Consider the following 17,760-nt stretch of genomic DNA (forward strand, 5'->3'; position numbering starts at 1 on the left):
AAGTAAGGTACTTGCCTTTTGGCTGACCTGGGTTATATCCCTGGTAATATATTTGGTCCCTCCCCACAGTGCTGTCATGAGTGCTTCCTGAATCAGGAGTAAACCCTGAGCATCACTGGGTGTGGCCCAAAAAACAACAAATGCGATTTTTTATGGTGTGTTTTAGATAAAACTAATGCAGGTTACATAGATTTATGAACCATAAAAATTATATGATATATGACAATTTGCAGTACATAATATATGAACATAAAATTATGTGTATACATGAACACACATATAGAAAATTTTATACTTATAGACAATATGTATTTCTTTTTTGTTTTTTTATTGGAGGGTCACACCCAGCAGCACTCAGGGGTTACTCCTGGCTCTATGCTCAGAAATCGCTCCTGGCAGGCTGGGGAACCATATGAGATGCCGAGATTCAAACCACTGTCCTTCTGCATGCAAGGCAAACGCCTTACCTCCATGCTATCTCTCCGGCCTTGACAATACGTATTTTGTGTATTTATATATACAAACATATATATATGTATATATGTATACATTTATATAATGAAGATAGTTTTATATCTGTACTTATCTATATATACTTATGTTTATATCTATGTGTATTTGCTCACATGTACAAATACAATGTATCCAAGAATAGAGTACAAATCTATATCAGATTTACATCTATGTGAATATTTCTCAATAATATTTTGTCTTCGTTTTTCCTAATAAATATTGTTGTTGTCATTTAGACAGTTTAAAGTTTAACTGTTAAAATTTCTCTTTTAATAATTCATTATTTCTGCATGTTTTTTATTTATAGCCCAAACTTAGCATGGCAAAATGCAGAAGAAATGTGGAAAACTTTTTGGAAGCATGCCGAAAATTAGGAGTCCCAGAGGTAATGTAGGACTTAGCTTTAACAACCATGTTTTAGTAAAACATTTATTTAATGTGCATGTTTGAATTCAGTGAATAAATAAATGGCTTTGCTCAGTGTTTTTAGTCAATCTTTTTTGAAGAAAAATGTTGAATACTTATAGCAAATTTCAGTTTTAATTGCTCCATTGTAGTGATTTTAACTACTTTGTTCAATTCTTGAGAAAAGGAGTGATATAATTTTTCTAAAGTATTGAATTAATGCAGAATTCTAAACTAAAAAAAAGTAATTGAATTATCATAATACAAGTGGAAATTATTGAGGTCTCAGGAGCCTTCTGTTGGGTTCCACAAGACAGAAATGGAAGTTTATGGTTTTCCTTATCCAAGGCTCTGAAAAACAAAACTGTAGTTGACTATAAGTTTACCTTCCTCTACTTTTTTTTTTTATTTTGGCCAGAAATGCTCAGGGATTATTTCTAGCTCTGTAATTAATCCTGGCAGTACTCCAGCAGGGGATGACAGGGATGCTGGGAATAGAATCTAGGTCTACTGCATGTAAGACTAAGCTTCCCTCTTGTACTGCTGCAGCCTCTCCTCCCTTTATTTTCATTCTCTATGGTTCTGGGCATGTGGATTTAAAAAAACCAGCATTGAAGATTACAATTATTGTGATTGTCATCATTAATTACTACCACTGCACCTGAATTTATAGTTTGCTGCTTTTTAGTTTTTCCTAAACTGAGCCTCAGCCTCATCCTCAGCTAGGTGGCTAATTTGGCTAATTTAAAATTATTATTGTAACATAAAATTATTTTTTAAAGATACAAAAGCCAAATCCTTCAGAATTTGGAAGGAAAGTCGAGAAGTTACCATTCATCATTGTGATTAACAGGAATAAATAGAAGTTATATTTATCTTTTCTAAGTTCTAGTGTACTAGGGATAAAGTACTACAAACTATTAGTACCAGATTTTGCTTATGAATATGTGAAAGAATTACATTTCAATGTGATATTACTCACTGATAATTGTTAGACTTATAAGACTTTTTCTCCTTACTTGCTTCCTTTATCTACCTCCCCTCCCTCATGCCCTACCCTCCCTCCCTTCTTCCTTTTTCTTCCTCCCTCCCTTCTTCCTTTCTTCCCTTTTTTCTCCCTTCCTTCAATTTCTAACTCCTTTAATCCCTCCCAATTGTTTTTATATAGATAATATTTGAAGATAAAAATTGGTGATAGGGATTCATTTTCTTATTCAAGAACAAGTAAAATATGATTAAAGTTCCTTTAAATGAGAGCTGTATCAATATAAGGAAGTTTATAAATTCACTTTTAAGAATATGATCTTTACATAATAAATTAAATGTCTGTGATAAATTTAAATGTCTTTCAACCATGTCAATCTGTTTCAATTTTATACATGTACATTTTAATATTGCATATATATTCTTGACTTCAAATATTTATGAAATTTCTTAGACACCAGGATCCTTTTTTAATTATTTGATTCTGCCATGGACTAATGAGATTTCTCATGCATGAATTAAAGCCATCACACCAAGTTTCAGGTGGTAATTTATTCATGTCTATGCTAGAAAACATTGATGAATTTTGGCCTAATCCCCTGTGATATTTTTAAACTCATCAATGTTTTCTTGGCTTGTGATACAAAATGAAATAGAAATATGTTTTATCACTCACTATAAGGAAAGATTGGTAATTATTGCTTCCTTTTAAAGTTGAGAAAAAGGAAATTAAATTACCATTAGAATGCACAGAAAATTGCCATAATTTCTTAATTATGCCCCAAGCACTATAGGTTGCTCATAGTTCTGAGAAGATTTAATTAGAAGAGTAAATGACTTTTTGTTTTGTGTCTCTCTCCTTCACGATGCTGAATAAGATATAAAACACTTAGGTGGTACTGTAACACAGTGATTAGTGCACTGACATTTTAATGCTAAGAAAAATATATCACTCTATTTGTTATTTTTGAAATCTTATTTAAGATTTGAGGTGTTTTTTCAACTTTAGACTGGGTATATGTGTTAATGTATCTGTATGCATATGTATAGATCCATCTGTGTGTATATATTTTGTACATGTCATATTGATGGATAATCCAACAGCATTTTAGTAGTGTCTTAATATACCACGAGTTCATTGCTTCTAATAAAAGTGTTGCTTAGGGGCTGGAGAGATAGTATAACATGTAGTGTGTTTGCCTTGCATGTGGCCAACCCAAGTTCAGTATCTGGATTCCCATATAATTGCCTGAGCCTGCCAGGAGTGACTCCTGAGGGCAGAGCCAGGAGTAACTGTGAGGACAGCTGGATACTCCGTCTCCCCCCAAAAAGTGTTGACTTGTTAAGATTTTGTACATCTTTAACAAGATTTGTTCAAGGAAGGCAAGAAAGAATATCCTAGTGAAAAATTTGGAAATGAATAATTAGAAACTTATATTTCTGTTCACTCAAGTAAAATGTTTTCTTATCACAGAGCTTATTTGTGTTTTATTGGAAATAAGAAAATGCCTTCATCTAGTATTCACTACTTAATCAGGTTAAAATGACCTCACTGTTAGCAGTTCAACTTCTTTCATTACTTAGAGGATAGATGTTTTGAATGTATGTATATATGGCACACTATAGTTGATTTACAATTAAATAAAATCATACATCGCAAGTCTACTTACAGAAATTTACTTTCACTATATGTTTTAAAATAATTTTAATCTAAATATAAGAATATATGTAACATTTCTTTTTTATTTTCATCAAATTTATAGTTGAGTAATAAAATAACAATAAGAAACTATTAATTATTCTTTAATTCTTTTACTTTCTTATATGTTCAGAAACATAAGACACAAATCTTGAAATCTGTATTTTATTTGATAAATATCTAATAAGTATAAATCATCCAGTAAAGTCACAAATAAAAAGTCACAATTATGCATAAAAGCCTTAATTTGTTGCCTTTTATAAATCTCAGTTTGAAAATGACAAGTCAAAGTAATTATTGGCCTTTTTTATCAGGCTTATATACATAATATGCAATGATTGAGTTAAATTATATACAAAATACTCTTTGTATTGTGAGATGGAAGAAATCTCAAATTGTCCTAATTTTTAGAGTTTATTATAGTTGCTTAAGAAGAGACCCATGTCTTGTCATCTTCCTCAGGGTTGGTGAAGGTTCATGAAAGGTTGCATTGTGTGATTTTAGTACATTTGTTCTGGTGTGGCTTTCCTTATAAATATGGATCCTTTCAATTGGCTACATTTAGATTGCAGAGAGTGGAAGCAACCCAGCTTACTTGCAGAAAGTTTATGCCATGAAGAATATGGTATATTCTCCATGGCATATAGAAATGGGAGATTTATTGAAATGTGCTTTAGAACTACAATGATTTGCTTTTGAGATGGAAAGTCCACTTTTGTGAAAATAGCATTTCAAGTTGTAGTTACCTCCTGTCTTATGTTGTTCTGCTTGGATTTTACTGTTGAGTATAATAGAAAATTATTTTTAGTAAAATATTAATCTTTTTATTCTATAGTAGAAAAAGTTGGGGGCCACATCCATTGATGCTTAGGGGTTACTCATGGCTATGTGCTCAGAAATCGTGCCTGGCTTGACCATATGGGATGCCAGGGGATCGAACTGCAGTCTGTCCTAGGCTAGCACAGGCAAGGCAAATGCCTTATGGCTTGTATCACCACTCTGGCCCCAAGTAGAAACGTATTATTGCAATAGATAACTTCTTTTCTTAGATGCCTTCCATCACCTTTTAATCCTTAGCCTACATTGTTCTCACAGTGAAATGTGTCTATGTTAAAGGAGTATGTGCGTGTATGTCTGCATTTTTAGAGAAATGTACCTAGTCCCATTTCTACTGGTAGTAGGACTGTATAGAATCTCTGCAGTCATTCCCCAGTTAAACTTGGCCAAGAGTTGAGGCCTGTATATGGTTCAATGCTCTGTGATACAGTGCTCAAGGGGTCATACCATACTTGGAATCAAATTCAAGACCTTGTATATGCCTACTTTCTACTCCACCCTTTATATCCCTAACCAAGGAAGCTATTTTAATGCTTGGGAAATAACTGTGGTAGCTTGAAGTTTTTGAATCTACTGATGGAAGACTTACAATCTGAGTAAGCAGAGCTGAGGTTGCTAAATCTATTTGGCCTAGTGCCCTTCTTTTCAGAATATTAAAAATTATTCTGGGATACCCTTGAAATCTAGCTCTTTTAAGCAAATATACAATGCCTCCCATAACCATTATACTTGAGACATCTACCTCTCTTCAGCCCTATGCCCTCTAGGGGGGCAGTATTGCCCACTTCAGAAACAGCATTATTTTTAATATTGAAAAAGCCTTTTGTTAAGACTACCTTCATAACTTGAGATTGGGACATTTTTAATCCATTTATCTCACTTCATATGATAGTATTCCTACTTATATGAAGGCACCAAGTTTTATAGAGGAAACAAGAAAAATAAAATCTCTACCAGGATTATCTTTCAGAGTTTTTTAGGATTTGTATCTGGATAGCATAGTGTTTGAAATATGCATTGGAGCTTGAACGGTTTGCTTTTGAAATGGAAATCCCACTTTTATAGGCAGGGTATGCAGTAATATTTATTATATATATTTAAATGCTTTTCCTAGCTTTAAAGATGAAGCTTCGTAAAGCTTCATTTATGAAATAAATCACAAGTTTTTTCAATACTTGTTTACTCTGGAGTCATAGTCACCTCTCTTTCATACTGTTGTCATCAGTTAATATCACTTGGCTTTATTAGTTGTAGTCACTTCGAGCTCAGGATATCAGAGCATCAGAAAACTTCTTTGTGATAGTTGTAGAACCAATTCAGAGGAATAAACATCTTGTTTTTACATTTTAGTTAATAAAGTAGGACTTTATTTTTCCTTACATGGCAACTGTCAAGTAGACAAAACATAGAGCTGTGTATCTCCCCTGAAGAAATTTTAAAAATATCCAAACATGAGGAAATATTTTCTTTTTTTTTTTTTGAGGAAATATTTCTATTCTAACTGTATCTCAGGTGGCTTCTCTAGACTTTTATGTGTAATTACAAGAATATGAAATCCAGTATATTTTGGACACATGTAAGGACATAACTTGAATTGCCATTTGCTAGTAACCAAAATGTGTGCGTCTTTGCAGCTGTTCTTCTGTGTATTTTTAATCGTATGCACTCTCTTTCTGTTCTAATGGCTGCCCTCGGAATAGGCTGACCTCTGCTCTCCGTATGACATCCTGCACATGGATTTTCATCACATTCGAAAGACTGTTGACACTCTGCTGGCACTTGGGGAGAAACCCCCACAACCAACTTCTGCCCTTCGCTCCAGGGACCTTATAAACTTCTGTCTTGTCCACATTCTCTTTATAGTGCTGATCTATATCACGTATCGCTGGAATGTTCTATCTGCATAAGCCTGCATGTGCATCCAACTCTCTGCTCTGTCACCCTGATCCCTTGCAGAGGCCCCCTCCTTTGCCTTGCTGGTTTCCATCCCTGTTATCTCTTTAGTAATCTCTCAAGTTTTGTAGCTGAATGTTTACAATCAGGTTTCCCACAAGCACAAACTTTATAGAATCCAGTTTCCTAGTTAAATAATAGCTTTCAAACTCTTCCCCCGACACACACACACACCCAATCCTGAGGTAGAGAAGTATTCATATTTAATGCTTCCCCACCTGCATAGTGCTGACAGCAGTGCTATGCATTCCTCTTCTCTCTCCTGATGAACTTTGCTACTCTGAGTAGAGTAGAAGGAGGAGGTTCTGAAACAGGAGCAGAGGGGATCTAGCATATGAAAATATATTCTTTGGGTTGTTATTGAATCAAGTCTAGGACTGGACAATTGGATTGTAGAGGGACTACTTTACAGAAGAATCAGAAAAATGTTGCTTTTTTTGTGGGGGGTGTGTGTGTCCAATTTGGTCTATAAAAATCCGGATTTCTGTCCGAGTTGAAAAATGTCATCTGGAAAATGACTGCTTTGCTGCCCTCTCAGCGGGATTCTTCCCCATTTTTTTGTAATGCGAGCTGTAAGAGCACCCAGCATGAATTGCCACCCACTTACATTCAGAACCCCTCTGCCCCCTTCTGCATGTGACAAGGCTGTGCAGAAGGAACTCTGATGAAGGAAGGGTCCCTTGCCGTCAGTGCGCCACCTGGAGGTTTTGCTTGCACAGACATTTTCATATATTTTTGCTTCTGCTTTGTTGGGCGTTTGAGCACACTTAGAGAGGCATTTTCCAGAAGATTTCTATTTAAATAATGTATCATATTGTTCTGCATTTTTGTTACATTGCATTATTATTTAAGGCCAAACACTTAATAGACTTGATATATGTGTCTATAAATCAATAAGTCATGGGACCATTTTGTTCCTGAAGTTTGGAATTCTATAGCAGGAGCCAATAATGTTTGTTCCCATTTCCGAAGACTAAAATTTCTCTGATTAAATGAAATTATTATTTAGGTTTTTTTTAGAGACATTAACTGCAAAATGCTTTATTTTTAAAGAGGGTTAACTATTATATATTGATTTTATCTGCTTTGGAGCAATGTGATTATTTTGTACTATTTAAAAAATATGGAGTCTTACCTAAACCAAGTTTTTCCGGTTCTGCCTTATCATTATTCCATGTAAAGGCCCTGCTCAGGGCTGTAACAATCTTACCTAAGCTTTGGTTTACATCTGGTTTCCAAGTATTGCTTTCACATTAGAGAGATGATAGTGTTAACTTTCTTAAAATGAATTTCTAGCTTATTGAAATACAGATGCAGACAGCCTTCACAAATTGCAACTAAGAATATGCTTTTATTTTTATGAACACTTCCATGAATCTATGGAACTAAAGAATGTGGAAAAGCCACATAGTAGAAGAATATACTTATACAGATTCTTTATTTATAAATCAAATCAGGTTTTTTTAAATAATAAACATTCATTACACAATAATATCCTGAGTTAATGAAGAGTTTTCTTCCTGATTTTGTATTGATGGGTGAAATGCAGGGTATATGGAAGTTACGTAATTAACCTCAGTTGTATGTAAATAATTTACAGATGATGAATTGCCTTTTGGTACTATCTGTATTCTAATATGTAAGGACAATAAAATCCCTGTTGTGCAATGACTAAAAAGCACCCTGAGCTTAATTATTTAATAAATACTTTGTGGGTTATTATTCTAAATTTTTATAAACCCATTGTCTGATGTATGAGTACATACCCAGAGAAGCTCTTTGCAAATTCCCTCCAGCTCTGCAGTGCATTGATAGACCATATCATCCCTTGATATGATTCCTGGTCTTTATTTTTTTCTTCCTATGAGAAATGAAGAGAGATGTCCTTTGTTGTGTGGACACCTGAAAGAAAATTGTAATAGAACAACCTTCTGAGGCCAAATTGCATTTTCAGTGTTAGCTTTATAGAAGTTTCTAGATCAATTTATATTTTATATTTCTGACATCCATACTATTCTTTGTGCTCATTTTCATTTCTCATGTCATTCACATATCTGTAGTCTGATGCTGCTCCTCCTGGGGGTTATTTCTGAGATTTCTTCCTCAAGTAGTGTAATAACCAGACAAATACAATTAAATTGGCCCTTAAGGCAAAACTTTAAATGAACTTGCACATTTGAGTGCCTTGCCCTTGTCAAGCTGTTAATTTCTCTTCAGAAGAGTAACCCCTCTGTAGTCTTTCCCATGGGATTACATACAATTGACTGCTTCATGCCAGAATGAGTGGAGATACATGGCTACACAACAGTGTACATGGCTACACAACAGTGTAGGGGCTCTGCTGTGTGATTTGCACATTCATACTGATTATCTACCTTTCGATAAGTAATACTATTTGTCAGTTCTTCTTCCAGTGCCTGAAATAGAATTGTTTCCTAACTCCTCCAATCCTCACCACTCAGTGTCAGAATTTTCAGAATATATAACAATTTGATTGTTTCTTTATCTTTTTGAGAACAATTTGTAACTCAAATGTGACTCACCTAAGAAGTGGAGGAGGGTTGGAGAGAGAGTACAGCAGACAAGGCACTTGCCAAAGAGTAAGCCCTGAGCATTTCCAGGTGTAACTCAAGGGGAAACAAAATAAATAAGCAAAATGTCTTCATTTAATAAAGGGAAGGAATTCTGAGAAATAGTACAGCAGGTAAGGTGCTTGCCTTCCATGCAGTAGATGCAGGTTCTATTCTTGGCACTATATTTGGTTTCACAAGCCCCACCAGAAGTGATCCCTGAGTGCAGAGACATTAGTAAGTCCTGAGCAAAGCTAATTGCGCCCCCTCAAAGTTTTTAAAAAGTAAGAAATGGAGGGCCGGAGAGATAGCATGGAGGTAAGGTGTATGACTAGCATGCAGAATGTCGGTGGTTCAAATCCCGGCATCCCATATCGTCCCCTGAGCCTGCCAGGAGCGATTTCTGAGAATAGAGCCAGGAGTAACCCCTGAGCGCTGTTGGGTGTGACCCCAAAACCAAAAACCAAAAAAAAAAAAGTAAGAATGAAGCCAGGAAATAGTACAGTGGTTGGGGTACATACTTAATATACATCTGACCCAGGTTCAATCTCCAGCACCACATAGTACACTAAGCATCACCAAGTGCAGCCCTGGAGGGCCTAGTACTGTTGAGGGCGTGTCTGGTTGACCCCTGGCATAAAGGGCATAGAAAGGATTTGAATAGTATAACAGTCCTAAGGTTCTTATTTTGAACTACTGGCTTGGAATTTCTGGTGTGACACCCCAAGGCTTCTGGGAACTGCTTGCAGGCACCACCTAAAAGAAAATTAAAAGCTGCCCCCTACCTGCACTAACATACAGAACTCAAAAGTTAGACTAAGTAGAAATGTTATTAGAGGGTCAGAGCAGTGGTGCAAGCGGTAAGGTGTTTGCCTTCATGTGCTAACCTAGGACTGCGGTTCGATCCCCTAGAGTCCCATATTGTCCCCCAAGCCAGGAGCAATTTCTGAGTGCATAGCCAAGAGTAACCCCTGAGTATCAGAGGGTGTGACCCAAAAAGAAAAAAAAAAGAAATGTCATTAGAGTACTTTCAGAAAGTCTCTTCCATCTCCTAATGTCGTTGTTGGTGAGTAACAGTATGAATGTAGTCCTTGGTGACTTGAATTATCTCTCTGTTATAAACACAAAAAGTTATAGATCAAAGGATATTTTACCTACTGGGACAATTAAAATTTCAGCGATCTGAAAATAGTTTTGGATTAGGTGAAAAAATTCTATAAAATGATTGTTTTAAAAGCAGATTTTAGGCCAGGTTATAACTCAGTTACAGAGCATATGCTTCCTATGTATGATACCTGAGGTTGGCTCAGATAACTCCCCAAAACACAATTTAAACTTTAGAATTGTAAAGTTGCCCATAAAAAAATAGGTATATAGAATGTGTACATCTTTTTCTTTAAGACTCTGGTGTCCATTCAGTTTCTTGTCTTTTCATGATGATCCCATTGAGCTAGTGTTCACTCATTCATTGTTTAGATTTTGAGTCTGCACATGTAGAGCCCATCATTTGCACTTTGATGACCTGATTCAAAATGCTGTCCTCAGGTTAGTTAGTCAATGACCCAGAAAGACAGCACAGTATGTAGTGCTCTTGCCTTACACATGGCAGGCACAAGTTTAATATTTCCCAAAGCTCTGTCAGCTAAGAGTAAACTTTGAGCCCTGGTTGTGATGCAAAAATTTAAGAGAAGTTCACAGTTTAGAGAAGGGGTTGAAAATATTTGGGGGAGGGGCCGGCGAGGTGGCGCTAGAGGTAAGGTGTCTGCCTTGCAAGCGCTAGCCAAGGAAAGGACCACGGTTCGATCCCCCGGCGTCCCATATGGTCCCCCCAAGCCAGGGGCAATTTCTGAGCGTATAGCCAGGAGTGACCCCTGAGCATCTAACGGGTGTGGCCCGAAAAACCAAAAAAAAAAAAAAAAAAAAAAAAAAAAAGAAAATATTTGGGGGAAGGCAGAGTTAATGACTTTTGACTCCATGGGCCAGATAATCTCTGATATAATGACTCAGCTTTACTGCTGCTATTGGAAGAACTAAGGATGATTTCTAAATGAATGAGCGTAGCAATTAAAATGATTTTATGTATTTCTAGGGCTAAGAAGGTGCTCCTGAGCCGGGGGTGGGGGGGCTCCTCCCCAACAATACATAGCCAAAGGGGCTAATAGTTCCAATACAAATGCTCAGGGAAACTAGGGATTATCCAGACTGCCTTGGGAGTACTCAGGGATCCCTGGAGCCACACTTAGAAGAGTTCAGGGGACCATGCAGCCTTGAAGAGCAACCAGAGTCAGCTGCATGTGAGGCACGTGTCATAACCCCTATGCTGTCTCTTCTGCTCTACCAGTAAAACATTTGACAAGAATAGGTTATGGGTAAGATTAGCCTCCAGGCCATATTATTTGGACATCGACCTATTAACTAGTGGACAAATAGGAGTGGTGTATAAGTGCCTTTGGCTTCTTGGGTTCAGGGTTTTATGAATTGTATGGAAAGGGAGCTGACTGTGTTAGGGAGTTGATGTGTATGGCTTCCTCAAACCATGGTGCACAAGGGGATCTGAAAGATGTGCAGGAATAAACAGAAGAAGGGATATGTGTGAGAAAGGTGAGTGAAGTAGGTTGAGTTTGAGGAGAATGAAGAGTCTAAAAATGCATAGAAAGATGGTCTGCTTAAGAAAGCAGAAAATTGACTACAAAGTGACAGTCCATCCCCTCAATTTGTATGCAAGATCTGTGTCTCACATGGGAAGGAAGCAAGTCTCCTAGTGCTCTTTGATAGAGCTAGAGTTTGAAGCTCTCTTGGTGAAAATAATGGAAACATTATCAAAGCTCACTCTGCTGAGTATCATGATTTTGCATTGAGAAATAGGCTAACCATGATGAAATACCACTGACTATAATGACTGGGCTTTTCCATTTAGCAGCATGTCTGAAAGTGGGTATGTGTGCAGGAACATAAGGCAGTAGTATAGAAAGAAACTGGGCTGTGTCAGCAATGGACTTGGACATATTCTTCTCTGGGGAAAATGTATATGTCTTGCTTTAGAGAAAAGCAGGGGATGCTGAGCAGTATTGCTAATACCTTCCATCAAGTTGGGAAAATTCTCTGATCTCTACTTGATGTGGAGCTTGCAGGGTTGTCCTTTACAGTACTCCAAGGATCTTACAATCTGTCTCTGTTCTCATGGACACAGACTCAACCTGTTTTTTGTTTTTTGTTTTTTTTGTTTTGTTTTGTTTTAATATGGAATGCTTTACGAATTGCATGTCATCCATGTGCAGGGGCCATGCTTATCTTCTCTGTATCATTCCAATTTTAGTATATGTGCTGCCGAAGCTAGCACAACCCATCACCTGTTGATCAGGGAATTTTTGAAATACAACTTCATGTTCTGGATAGAGCCAAGCCCAGTGATGGGACCCATGTTTAGATTCCAATTCTAGTTCTTAAACAGTTGAGTGACATTAAAAGTTACTAAAATATAGTAGAGCTGGTTTATTTTTTTCTTGTTTCCTTACCTATAAAATAGATATAGTATACCCCTCTTGTTGGCTTATAGTAAAGAAGCAGTCACTGAAAAGTCAATTCATTGGCAGCAGGCATTTAGGAAGTCCTTGACCTTTAAAGTGAGCATTTGGTCTTTTGGGATTACCAGATTTTCTCAGCCTGTTTGCTGTGGTTCACAAGAGGAATGGGTAATTTAACAAGGTGAAACTATTTGATTTCATACCTGGAGCTGCAGTACAAAGCTTAATTAAGTTCTTTAGAAGGTTTTATAGACATTATTTTTCTGGAGAAACCACTTAGTGGTCTGTTACATATTTTTTAAGGAAATCTAGCTAAAAACAAACAAAAGGCTCCCTGGTACAAAGGGCAGCCACTGCTACATTTTTAATGAAAGCCACAGCTAGTAAGACAGTGAGATTTAAATACATATAAAGTCAAGTTACAGTTATAGCTGTCCCTGCTCTAAGTTTTAATTATTAGGTGAAGGGGTCTTTCTGTGTCATTTTTCAAGAGGCTACAAGTCTATAGTGGTTTCTTTGTTCTGCCAACTTGTAGCTCACTGTAGGGATCTTCCTCTATGGACTATGCAGTGGCAATGCTAGTATGAAGCACTCTCCAGTCATCATTGCCATCCTATCTCATTTCTGGTAGGCTCTATCACTCACCCTGCCAACCTCAACTCATCATTCACTTGGAGGCTTCAATCCAGTTTTCCAGGACAGTAGCTAGAATGATTAGTTTTTGTAAGGTTTCCATGATTTTACTAGTCGTCTTAATTGTTTTTTTTAAGGAAGGGTTTATCCAGTAGTACTTAGGGTTTCTCCTAGCAATGCTCATGGGACTATATGCAATGCCAAGCATTGAACCTCTGTTAACCTGTGTTATTAAACTTTAATCCCTTGTACTATCTCTAAGGCTCTATTCTTCTTAGGTACTATTTTTTTTTTCTTTTTGGACCACACCTGGTGCTGCTCAGGGGTTACTCCTGGCTATGCGCTCAGAAATCGCTCCTGGCTTGGGGGACCTTATGGAACATGGGGAATTGAACCATGGTCTATCCTAGGTTGGTTAGCATGCGCAAGGCAATCTTACTGCTTGCACCACCGCTCTGGCCCTTGTTACATACTTTTAACTCAATTTTTGATAAGTAATCCAAGGGTATATTGGGTTTCTTCAAGGAGTCTGGGATGGGGAAAACAGATGCCAAGAAAATGCAAGATCTTTTACAGTCATCTATGCCAGCTATAAGGGTAGAAGAATCTTCAACCTAGTTAAAAAAAATAAAAAAAGCTTAAAATATTAAAAAACAACAACAACCCAAGAGTTGGGAAATTCTAATTGGAAAAGTTAAAGGCTTACCAAAGAGATGACCAGACACTAATTTGGTCTGTGAAGTTCTGTTAACAGAGACTGAGTTCTCCCTACTTTTCCATCCTGTTTCTCTGGAAACCTCAGCCCTTCTCAATCTGACAACTAGAAAGTTTGGACCTTTAGCTCAGACCTCTAAATTCATCTCTGATCAATGGAGCTGAATTCATCAGTAATGGAGGCAGGCCTTTGGTTAGGACACCTCGTTAACCTTTAACCTTTAAACCATGTGTTATCCACAGAGATGGCAACTTTGAGTCTAAACATAAGTAAACAAAAGTTGTGAAGCAAAGTGTCTTGCTCAGTGTGTATTGGGAGAAATGCCTTCTTTCAAAATGTCTATTTTGTTCCCTATTCAGTTTTTTGTTGATCTCAATTTTCCTCAGTGGTTTGTTAGCATTATATGTCACATAAACTACTTATTAACTTGATCCAAGCACAGTTTGGCAGTTGTATTTTAATTTTTATCACATGGAAGCTTTAAGTGTTTAGACAATTCATTGCTTTTATCTTTTTCTTTGTAATTTAAGAGCCATTGCAGGGAATAGACTCCTTAATTTATCAGAGAAAACATTAAATATGAATTATATAAAGAAGGATATTTTTATTAATTAACTTTGAGTTTATTTTAGCAAATGGTATAAGGTAAAAATATGCATTTCTCCAAGTACTGCCATATAACTGGAATGTAATTATAATTATGAATCACATAAAATTTTCTACCAAGTCTGACATTGATCTAGCACTATAGTTTCCCCCCTTTGAAATGACTTCACACCCCGTGAAAGAGAGTGTCAGGAAAGGATGGACACTGGTGGTTGTGACATGTCCATCATGACCCACTCACTGCCCAGCCCAGACAGAACCTCCCATATTTTCAAATGGACATTTGGCTACTAATTTGGCAAACAAGCTCAAATTTTCGTGTTTGCCTAATATGCCATTGATGACAGGATAAATCACTTTAGTGCCTATGCAACATACAAAATAATGTCTACAGTGAGCTTTCAAGAACCCAGCTATTTGATTTTGAAACAGGCTATTTCCCTTGGCCTTTCTGAGGTACTCTGAATTCACCACAAGTTAGGAATACAGGTAGGGATTTGGATGGTTAATTGTTAAGGAGAGTAGGTAAAGTGAGGGTGGGGGAGGTTGTTTGTTTTGGAGCCACATCTGGTGACATTCAAGACTTACTCCTCACTTTGCACTTATAAATCAACTCTTGGTGGTGCTCAAAGGACCATATAGGTTGCTGCAATTGCACCAGGGTTAGTTGCATACAAGGCAAATGCCCTATGTGCTGCACCATTGCTTTGTTGGTATTTTTGAGGCACTGTAAGTCCAGTTATTGAAAATATCATGACATTGTCTTTTGAGTATATTTATCAGTAGAACACCCCATCTAGCAGTTTATAAAGACTTGTGCTGAAGCAATTGGAATATCTTAAGAAAGTTCCTTAAGCAAGAGTCTTATTAAGAGTCATAGTCTATAATTGACATCAGGCTAAACATTCTCCTAACTGTATAAGATGCAGTCATTCAGTCCTAACTGTATATGATGCAGTCATTCAGACTTTCCTTAGAAACAGTCAACTTTAGGTTGGGAACCATGCAATTATAAATAAAGGGAATGTTTACTCAAGGGTCTTTTCACAATGAGATATACTCAGGAAGACAGTTCAGTTGACTGGTAATAGATCAGAACAAAATAACAAATGTGGAAAATCATGTCATGGCATTATTTTGTAAACTGTTGAACTAGCAAATTTCTACAAATAACAGGTGACTCACATAGATTGTTTTCCTTGACCAGAATGTATTAGAGATTTCCCAAAGGCAAAACTAAGTTGTGAGAAAGTAGCAGGACATATGTGTCTTTTGTGGTCTTATTTAATAATCTTAAAATAGAAGCTATTAAGGGTCTTAGCTTAAAAATAACTAATTTATAAGGCTGTTTTGTAAACTATAAACATGAGTTACCCATCTACCAGCATACTTTCAGGCTAGATATTCTCAGAAACAAATCAAGGCTAATGGTTAGTAGAATAGTATGTCATCTGTGTAAAAGTATCATAGCATTTAGTATGTGTGAGAATGGCAGTTTTTTCTTGTGAAAAATGTAAGCTTTTATAGAATAAAAAACAAAAAGAGGAACTGAGATGGGTTTAGTGTGCATGCTTTATGTGGAGGTCCTGGTTCAATCCCTGGCCCCAGAAATGACTTGTCAGCAATTCACCATGAGTTGCTCCTGAGGAGCATCAGGTATGGCCTAAAATCTGAACAACAGGAAGAACATAAGCCAATATGTTTTTGGTATATGGTTTCCAATAGATTGTATGAAATAGAGTTAATGATAAATATTTAGCTCTAACTAAATAGACTCTAGGATTATTGGAAACCTTTCTGGAACAACTATGGTTTGTGAAAAGATCATGGTCTTCTCTGCTAATGTAGAAAAACTCTTTGCAGTCAGTTGAAAACAAGGTCTGGAACTCATACATGCTGAGGTGTTCATATAGTTTAGGCTTCCTTTGTAGCTCAACCTCACTGCCTACAGAGTGGGCTAGCAAGACTTACAATTATTGTCCTACCATATAAAAACAAATATTTTCTTTTTCCTTTTAGGAAAAATTATGTCTACCCCATCATATCCTTGAAGAAAAAGGCCTGGTCAAAGTGGGCATTACAGTTCAAGCATTACTAGACGTATCTATTACGAAGGCGCTGTTCACATGAAAACAAGTCTCCTTTGGGACACTCACAACCTTCCCCCATCTGAAATCCTGAGATCCTGAACTATGCTCTCAGCATCTGTTCCCCTCCACCCTCTGACTCGTTCCCCAACTCTAACTGCATTGAAGGGAGGACAAAAGGAAAAATTTTTCTATCTTCAAAGCTTACCTCTGACCTTAGGACATGACAGTTCTTGAAAACAGTGAAGAAGATGGTGACAAAGGACTGAACAACACATCAATGCCTTCTAACAGCTTTCTCATCCCTTCCACACTCACCCACTGCCATTACCAAAACACCAAGCACAACCGTTTTTGCTGCAAGATGCATTTGTTTTATTGAAACCAAATTTATGTATTTAGTTGGAGGGGAGGGGACACTCAATCAGGTTTTTGACCACCAAAATTTTCAAGAAATTTCTTGAGACCATTGCCTTTTAAAAAAACTATTTTCAACATAAAAATATTTATATAAATATTATTTATTAGTGAGTTGTTATTCATCCTTTGGATGCAAATTGTAAATTAGGAACCTATTTTATTACTGCTTTTTTGTGGTTAAACACTTTATTTTAATATTATAAATATTGAGTTATTTTCCTATTCTCTTTAATCATGTAGATCTCAGTAATCATGTTTTCTGACATGTATGACTCAGAAAAAAATTTTTTAAACAGGTGCTTCTGTGATAAGAACTTTTTCTGTGGAGGAATTATTTACACTTTGTTTTATAGAACATTGGTCTTATTTATATATCTGCATTCCATACAGTTCCCTACATTCCAGCAGCCCTGTTGACCCCTGTTTAGTGAACTGATTAAAATGAAGAGAGTACCCCAAAGTTATTTGTAAATAGCTATGATGGAAAAAAGATATATTAAACTTGAAAAGAAAATGTGAACAATTATTTTTTTGAATTCATACTTATTTTGCTATGCATAAAACACCCACATTTTAACACACAGGAGGAATTAGTGTTATAGCATTGTGTACCTTGAAGTATACTTTTGCACGTAACTTGGGTTAAGAAAGTAAAGGACCAAAGGCAGATAATATGGAAATGGTGTATGAAAATGAAGATGATAAGAAGTTTATTGCTAAACCAGAAAGTTAACTCAGTTGAAGAATTCCTTAAAGTATTTAGGACCTGGATCAGGAAATCAGCATTAATGCAAATACAAGTTTTGAAAGAGAA

General features: G+C 36.5%; 1 protein-coding gene and 1 non-coding gene across 3 annotated transcripts in view; one reads left to right on the plus strand and one right to left on the minus strand.

Annotated features, from left to right (window-relative positions):
* The window catches only part of LRCH1 (leucine rich repeats and calponin homology domain containing 1), a 238,904-nt gene extending 221,435 nt beyond the window's left edge, over positions 1-17,469 (plus strand). Inside the window, exons 19-20 of one of the 2 annotated variants that reach the window (XM_049778891.1) lie at positions 821-898; positions 16,459-17,469. In XM_049778891.1, the coding sequence (XP_049634848.1) occupies positions 821-898; positions 16,459-16,569 (189 nt within the window). In that variant the 3' untranslated portion in view covers positions 16,570-17,469. Of the gene's footprint in view, positions 1-820; positions 899-6,138; positions 8,049-16,458 lie in introns of those variants that run through there. The other variant, XM_049778890.1, reaches the window with a different exon arrangement.
* On the minus strand, positions 12,196-12,301 carry LOC126017072 (U6 spliceosomal RNA). Its single transcript, XR_007498748.1, has one exon. It is a non-coding gene; the product is annotated as a U6 spliceosomal RNA (small nuclear RNA).
* Positions 17,470-17,760: the final 291 nt, after the last annotated feature.

Source organism: Suncus etruscus, chromosome 8, assembly GCF_024139225.1.
Source record: "Suncus etruscus isolate mSunEtr1 chromosome 8, mSunEtr1.pri.cur, whole genome shotgun sequence".
In the NCBI taxonomy this organism is placed as follows: domain Eukaryota; kingdom Metazoa; phylum Chordata; class Mammalia; order Eulipotyphla; family Soricidae; genus Suncus; species Suncus etruscus.